Consider the following 7,857-nt stretch of genomic DNA (forward strand, 5'->3'; position numbering starts at 1 on the left):
CGTCTGCCAGCTCCGCGCTCTCTAGCCCCGACGGCCGGCCCCTGACCTTTCCCATTGCCTCTACAGCCCGTGTTCCATCCAGAGACCAGACGAGTGGAGAGGTGGCCAGCCAGCCAGAGGGTCCAGCCGTCCAGCCAGCCGGTCCAGCCGTCCAGCCAGCCAGCGGGGCCTGCCTTCTAGCCAGCCAGCCGGTCCAGCCGTCTGGCGGCTGAGCCGTTCAGCCAGAGATCAGAGAAGGCAGAAGGGTGCAGTTCACGGTAGCCAAAACTACCGGGGAAGTACCCAAGGCTCCACCTAGCCTGTTGAGCAATGGCTGATTCGCGTTTCCAGGGTGGGAGGGAGGGAGAGCAGTTCAAGGAACTGCCCACGGTCAAAGAGGGAGAGTCTGTGCTGGCCTTCCGTGAGCCCAAGATGCGCAGGGGGGAGTGTGTCCTTGCAGATCATGAGGATGTGAAGGTCAAATACCTAATACGCTACCAAAGGAGGGGTGTGAATGTCCCGAGGGGAGAGCGGGTGGCTCCCAAGGCAGCCCCCCAGACCGATCCTGAGGCAGAGGGAGAGGCCGAGGCCAAGGCAGAGGGAGAGGCCGAGGCAGAGGGAGAGGCCGAGGCAGAGGGAGAGGCCGAGGCAGAGGGAGAGGCCGAGGCAGAGGGAGAGGCCGAGGCAGAGGGAAAGGCCGAGGCAGAGGGAGAGGGTGACCCGAGTGCTCCGGAGGCCGCCAGCGGCAGCCGCAGCCACAAGCGTAGTTACAGCCCCAAGCGGCACCGCCGCCGCTCCCGCAGCCCCAGCCGCCGCCATGGCGGCACCCCTAGCCCCAGCTCCAGCCCACGCCGCAGCCGCAGCCGCAGCCGCAGCCGCAGCAGCACCAGCAGCACCATCAGCCTCACCGAGGGCGAGAAGCTGGTGATTCTCAGCGACGACGTTAGTACAAGCCCGCCTTCGAGCCCGGGAGGGGGGCATGCCAGTGCCAGCGCCCCCCTCTCGGGTCAGCAGTCCCCGACCCCCAGGGAAAGACCCTTCAAAGAGCAGCTGTGCTCCATTATTGTCATCGGGGAGTGCGAGTATGAATGGGTTCCCGAGAGTCGCCTGCTTCGTTACTCTGCTATCCAGATGCAGCTGGACAGCGATACTGCCCTCCAGATGGCGGCTAAGAGAGAGCAGCAGGAGGAGTGCCCCGTCTTGTCGTCAGGGGGCAGCACCTCCGGGGCCGCGGCAGCCGCGGCAGACCCTGAGCCGCTACTCAGCGAGAGGGGCCCCCAGGGGAAAAGCGGGGGGACGGGGAAGGGGTGGTCCCGCTCTCAAAAGCGCAAGTCCGGGGGAGGGAGGGAGGCTGCGGGGGATTTCCAGCCCGAGGTCCAGGTCCACCTGCCCAAGGTTTTGAAGCCCCTGCTCGTTCAAGACTGGGAGCTGGTAACCTCAGAGAAAAAGCTCTTCACCCTGCCCGCCAGGAAGACCGTCGCAGCCATCTTGACCGAGTATGCTTCCTTCTACGAAAACTCGGGCACCGTTGACAAGAAGCTTGCAGTCAATGAACTGATGGCCATGATCAAAGAGTACTTTGATCTGGTGCTGGGGACCCAGCTTCTCTACAATTTCGAGAGACCACAGTATGCTGAGATCCTGATCAGCCAACCCACTGCCCAAATGTCCCAGGTATATGGAGGTGCCCACCTGCTGCGCCTTTTCCCGCAAATAGGCCCCATGCTGTCCTGTACTTCTCTAGGTGAGGGGAGCCTCAATGTGCTGCTGGGCCATTTGCATGATTTCCTAGAGTATCTGGCCAGCGATCCTTCTCTGCTGTGTATCGATCCCATCGATTACCAGCTGGCCACTGCTGAGTATCAGCAAAAAGCTGAGTACCAGCAAAAAGCTGAGTAAGGGCTTGGTGGTCTTGGCTCCCACCAGATTAGCATTTCTTGGAGCCAATCTATTGAGTATATCAGTCCATATCTTGCCAAAATGATCTATCTGTTCCTATATTGTGCTTGCAATGTTTCAGGGTTGATGTTCGTTCCTTTAGATTTTCCATTAACTACTTCCATGGAGGAAGCCTCTTCTGTCCTTACAGAGCAGTAACTAGTGTTTGCGGTAATGGACATAGCCACTGGAATTCCCAGCCTAGATGACCACAGAATGTGGTGGTTCCATACCTCAGCACTTAGGAGCAGTGCCCCAAATCCTTGATTGGTGATTGTTGGTACCAAAGATGTCACCATTTTACCTGAATGTAGGAGTGTTGGATTATCTGGTACATGGGATTGGTCATCTGCCCCTTTTTGCACTGTGACCATGTTTTTCTCCATGTTCTAATGACTAAACTGTTCTGATATTTGCTATGTTGATTCCAATGCATAATTAGGTGATAGGAGAAAAACATTCATCTGTATTGACAGACGTCTAGGAAAGTTCTTCTTTCAAAGATGTTTAACACATGTTGAAAATATATTGATTTTGTTGGGAAAAAAAGTGTATTTTTATCATTCTCTGAATTCCAATAAAATCCAATAGAATGGGGCCCACCCAGCTTAGAATCACTTTAAGAATGGGCAGACCTTTGCTCTGATACTGATCTACTCTGACCCAGTAAGACCTGGGCATCCCAGAAGGGGGAAGGGTTCAGAAATGGGATGGGGGCAGCACATCCTCATTCCTTCAAGGTGATCACACCAGTTTCTATGGTGGTCCCAGGATCAGCAGCAATTCCTGGGCCAGGGTAATAGGACTGGTTTCTGCTGATGCCAGCTATCAAGAAATAGAGGGAAGCCAGGGATTTCCTCCTGAGAAGGAAGCTGGAGGGCTCATGGAGTTTTGGTGATGGCTATGTAGTCTTGCTTCTACCTCAGGGCCAGAGGCAGACGTCGGTACTCAATTTAGCAGCTTCCTGTTCTTACCCAGTGGAAGGTGGTTCCCTTTTTCAGTAAGTGTCCTAGTGAGCCCATGAGCTGGGATAAATTGGTCATAGTTTGACCAGGGCACAGGATTTGTTGGCAGTGGTCAGCCACAGTCCTGGGTCTACCTTATACATGCTGGCTTCCTGTAGACTCCTTCTGGACACAAAACACACACCCTATAGATTATTACCAGGTCATGCTGAAACTTGGAGCAGCCTCAAACAGCCACTAGTACTAGTGCCCACTGAGAAATGCCCAACTCTCAGAACCTCAGCTGCATCCATAAAATGGTTGCACTGATACCACCTACTTCCAGGGGTTATATTGAAAAAAAGATTTTGCAAACCTGAAAGCCTTATAGAAATGGGAGTTTGGAATTAACATTCACCAGAGAGGATATAGATAAGAATATGGCCATTTGGATCACTTAATGTGCATAGTTCCAAATTGCTTTCCAAAATGGTTGTGACAATTCTCAGCTCCACCAACAATACTGTAGGCCAGGCCCAAACATCCTTCATTCTCCTAAGTGACTTATAGCCTTATGTGGATACCTCCATTCCCACAATTCCCTTTCCTTTTCGGCTTCCTTTTATCTGTTGTCTTTCTCCATTAGACCATAAGTTCAAGGGGGTAGGGACTGTCTTCCTTTTTGCTTGTGTTTTTATATATCCCCAATACTTAGCACAGTGCTTGGTATATAGGAAACTTGTGGACTTATCAAACAGCTTGGTGGCACAGTGGATAGAACACTGAAACTTCCTAGCTATGTGACCCTAGGTAAGTCACTTAACCTCTCAGTACCCAAGCCACTCCCTATCACTGTAAATTACAGACAAGGTGATGAATTACCTTGTTAGGGAGTGTTTGCTTACTTTGAATTAATATACTGATGAAATCACACTGCTAGGCCACTTTGACATAGGCTCCTAATTCTGCCTCACTTGTAACAAAAAGGCTGATCCTAGGCTATCTGTCAAGCCCTAACCTCTGAGCTCACCTCCCATTATCACTGAGTGTAGACAGCTTGAATATACATAGTGTTGTGCAGGCCATTTCTTCCAATCCAACATGAATTCCTTGAAAGAAGAAATTTTAGGGGCTTAGTAACTGTTGAACCTGTCTCTTCAGACATGGACTATTAGCATGATTAAATAAAAGATTACTACAGTGCGTCATGCACAGTAAACATTTAATTCTTTTTTCATTCATTCAATGATGGCCATCAAATGATATGATTCTGATTTTTTTTAGTTGTTTAAAACTAAATTTATTGATATCTTGTTTTTACATCACCAAAATTTTTCCCAGTATTCTTCATCCTCACCTTTCCCAGAGAGCCATCCCATATAACAAAGATTATCTGTTGGAGGGGAAGAGAAAGAATAAGAGGAAAAAGAGGGGGAAATGGCAAAAATATGGATCAAGAAAGTCTGAAAATATATCCAATGTAGCCCACCCATGGACCTGCCACCTTCTGCAGAAGAATGGGGTCAAGGTGTCTTCTCATATCCCTTTCTCTGGGGATAAATTGGTCGAATTCAATTTTGATTATTTTTTGGTGATTCTTTCCATTTGCATTGTTTCTGTAGTTGTTTGCTGTTTTCTGGGCTCTGCTTTCTTCTCTCTGCATCAGTTCAAGTAGGTCTTTACATATTTCTCTCTAATCATCATATCCATCGTTTTTAACAGCACAGTCATATTCCATGACAGTCCCGTACCACAGTTTGCAACTAGTCTCTCGTCAGTGAGCATCTGCTTTTTTCCTAGTTTTGACTTTGTTCTAGATCTTTGCTACCATAGAGAGTGCTGCATTTAGGGAAATTTTATATTTTTTATTTTGCTTTTAAACTTGTATTCTATGTATTTTTACACATACTTAAATATGTTAGTTGATTGATATGATTTTTTTTTCTAATTTGATCACTTGTCTTCTTAGATATTTTAATTTTGTTCGTGCATTAGCTTCTCAGTATCCAGTAATTCAAATGCTCCATTTTATCTTTCATAATTTCTTCAACTCTTTGTTTGGTTAAGCATACATCTCTTACTGCTAGGTATGAGAGGCATATGATCTCATTGTCCTGTCATTTTTTTCTGACATAATCTTCAATATTAACATCATATATCTATTTAAAATATATTGTATAATATGGTATAAGTTGCTGGTTTAAGCCTCATTTTTGCCAGATTGTTTTCCAGTTTCCTCAGCAGTTTTTATCACATAATAATTTATTTCCTAAGTAATTTGTTATGAATTTATTCTGCTATTTATGTTATTAATTCATGCTATTGAGTTCAGTTATTTCTGATTCTTTTCCATTGATGTACTCCTCTTTTTTTTTTTTTGTTTGGTTTGGTTTTGGCTAGGCAATGGGGTTAAGTGACCTGCCCAGGGTCACACAGCTAGTGAGTGTTATGTGTCTGAGGCTGGATTTGAACTGAGGTCCTCCTGAATCCAGGGCCGGTACTCTATCCACTGGGCCACCTACCTGCCCCTACTCCTCTATTTTTTAATCAGTACCAGTTCATTTTGATGACTGCTGTTTTATAATACTGTTTGAGGTCTGCAAATGCTTTCCCTTCTTTATTCTTATCTTTTTCATTATTTGCTTGATATTCTAGCTCTTTTGTTTCTCCAAATGGATCTTGTAATTTTATCATGCTCTATTTTATCACGGGTCCCTTTGATTTGTTGATTGGTACAGCATTTAAAGTGTGAATTTACTTTTGTAGTATTGCCATTTCTTATTACATTGATACTGCTCAGCCATGAGCAGTGAATAATCCTCCAGCTAATCAAGGTTTGTTTGGGTTTTTTTACCTTTAATGAGAATTTCAAATTGGAATTTCTATAAATCTTTTGTTGTGTGTTTCAGTAGATTGATCCTCAAATATTTTATTAATTTTGTAGTTATTTAGAATGGGATTTCCCTTTCTATTATTACCTCTTGGGCTTTGTTGTTGTTAAATGGGAATGCTATTGATTTTTTCTGGTTTTATTTATAGCCTACAACAGGGGTGGGGAACCTGCAGCCACAAGGCCACATGTAGCCCTCTAGGTCCTCAAATGTGGCCCTTTGAATCCAAACAAAACCCTTTAATAAAACGATTTCTTCTATAAAACTTGGGCTCAGTCAAAAGGCTGCACCCAAGGACCTAGAAGGCCGCAGGTGGCCTTGAGGTCACGGGTTCTCCACCCCTGTCCAAACAACTTTACTGAAATTATTAATTGTCTCAATTAGCATCTTTGCTGATTCCCTAGACTTTCTAAGTAAACCATCATGCCATCAGCAAATAAGGAGAGTTTTATATTTTCTTTAATTTCTTTTCCCTTCTTTATTGCTTTTGATAGCATTTCGATCATTATGTTAAATAATGATTTCTTACATGAATCACTGCAACCTCCTCGACATGATTTTTTAAAATTTTGAATTGATATTCATTAATGATGTTGGTGCTTAGTTGTCCTTTGTTTTATTGTTCCCTGGTTTAGTTATTAGGATTCTATTTGTCTGAAAATGAATCTGGTAGAGTGCTTTCTTTCTCAGTTTTAGAGAAGAATTTGTGCAATATAAATACTAATTGTTCTTTAAAACTTTGACAGAATTCTTCTGTGAATCCACTGGGACCAGGAGGTTTTTCCTTTGGTATTTGTTTTACAGCTAGTATTACTTTTTCTTTGGAGATTTAATTCTTAAAGACCTCTAGCTTGAGTATTTTATATTTTTGAAGGAATTCAATTTTGGGGGTGTTCTGATTTTTGTTGGTATGTAATTCTGACAATTCTCCTGATCGTGCTGTAATTTCTCCTTGTTCAGGTGCTATTTGGTTGATTGGATTTTCTGCTTTCTTCTTTTTCTTCTGATTGGATAAATGTTTGTCAATTTTGCTCATCTTTCCAAAGAACCAGCTTTTACCTTTTTTTTTTTTTTAGCATTTCTATTTCTTGAACAAGGCACCATCTCCCAGACCAGTGCTTTTTCCTGGTTGTCTATCCCTTCTGCCTGGAATACTGCCCCCAAGTCTCACCTGCCCCCTGGCTTCTTTCACATCCCAGCCCAAATTCCACCTTCTGCAAGAGGCTAATGCAGGAGTGAGGAACTTGCAGCCTCCAGGCCACCTGTGGCCTTCTAGGCCCTCAAAGTCCCTTTGACTGAATCCAAACTACACAAAACAAAGCCCCTTAATGAAAGGATTTATTCTGTAAAACCTGGACTCAGTCAAAAGGCCACACTTGAGGACCTAGAAGGCCACATGTGGCCTTGAAGCTGCAGGTTCCCCACCCCTGGGTGCCTTTCCTCTGAGCTTATCTCCCACTAGCACTGGTCATAGATTATATAGACATAGATCTGTTACTTCACAAAATGAATTCTTTAAAAGCAGGATTTTATTTTATTTTTTTGATTTTCTTTGCATCCCCAGCAGTCAGCATAGTGCTTGGCACATAATAGAGGCTTAATATGCCTCTTGACTTCACTTGACTAAGCTTGACCTGTCATTTTAGATATTGTCTAGCCTGATTAACTAAAGGATTAGCGAGTAAACACTGAAAAAAAATTTTTCATCCATTCATTGATGGCTATCAAATCCTCTGGTTCTGATTTTTAGTGTTTAAAGAAAAATATTTTTGATATTGTATCTTTATATCACCAAATTTTCTCCCAGAATATCTTCACTTCCTCTTCCCACAGAGCAATCTCATATAGTAGAAAGAAAGAAAAAAAGGAAGAAAGAAAAAAAAAGGAAGGGAGAGAAAAAATAGAAGAGAAAAATCCAAAAAAATAATGAATACATGAAAAAAGTCTGAAAATATGTGCAGTGTACCCCACCTGTTGGCTTCCAACTTGTTTTTTTTTTTTAGGCAGTTGGGGTTAAGTGACTTGCCCAGGGTCTGAGGCTGGATTTGAACTCAGGTCCTACCTGACCTCAGGGCCAGTGCTCTATCCACTGTACCACCTAGCTA

General features: G+C 44.3%; 1 protein-coding gene across 1 annotated transcript; it reads left to right on the top strand.

The window, feature by feature from the left end:
* Nucleotides 1–284: 284 nt before the first annotated feature.
* Nucleotides 285–2,525, top strand: LOC110203183 (uncharacterized). The gene has a single exon (XM_078147755.1). The coding sequence runs from the start codon at nucleotides 310–312 to the stop codon at nucleotides 1,876–1,878; it is 1,569 nt and encodes a 522-aa protein (XP_078003881.1). The 5' UTR covers nucleotides 285–309; the 3' UTR covers nucleotides 1,879–2,525.
* Nucleotides 2,526–7,857: the final 5,332 nt, after the last annotated feature.

The sequence above is a fragment of the Phascolarctos cinereus genome, unplaced genomic scaffold (assembly GCF_003287225.1).
Source record: "Phascolarctos cinereus isolate Bilbo 61053 unplaced genomic scaffold, phaCin_HiC Scaffold_8;HRSCAF=390, whole genome shotgun sequence".
NCBI lineage: Eukaryota > Metazoa > Chordata > Mammalia > Diprotodontia > Phascolarctidae > Phascolarctos > Phascolarctos cinereus.

What these genes read in the sequence shown, in the direction of transcription:
- LOC110203183 (XM_078147755.1), top strand. Translation starts at nt 310, where the DNA reads ATGGCTGATTCGCGTTTCCAGGGTGGGAGGGAGGGAGAGCAGTTCAAG.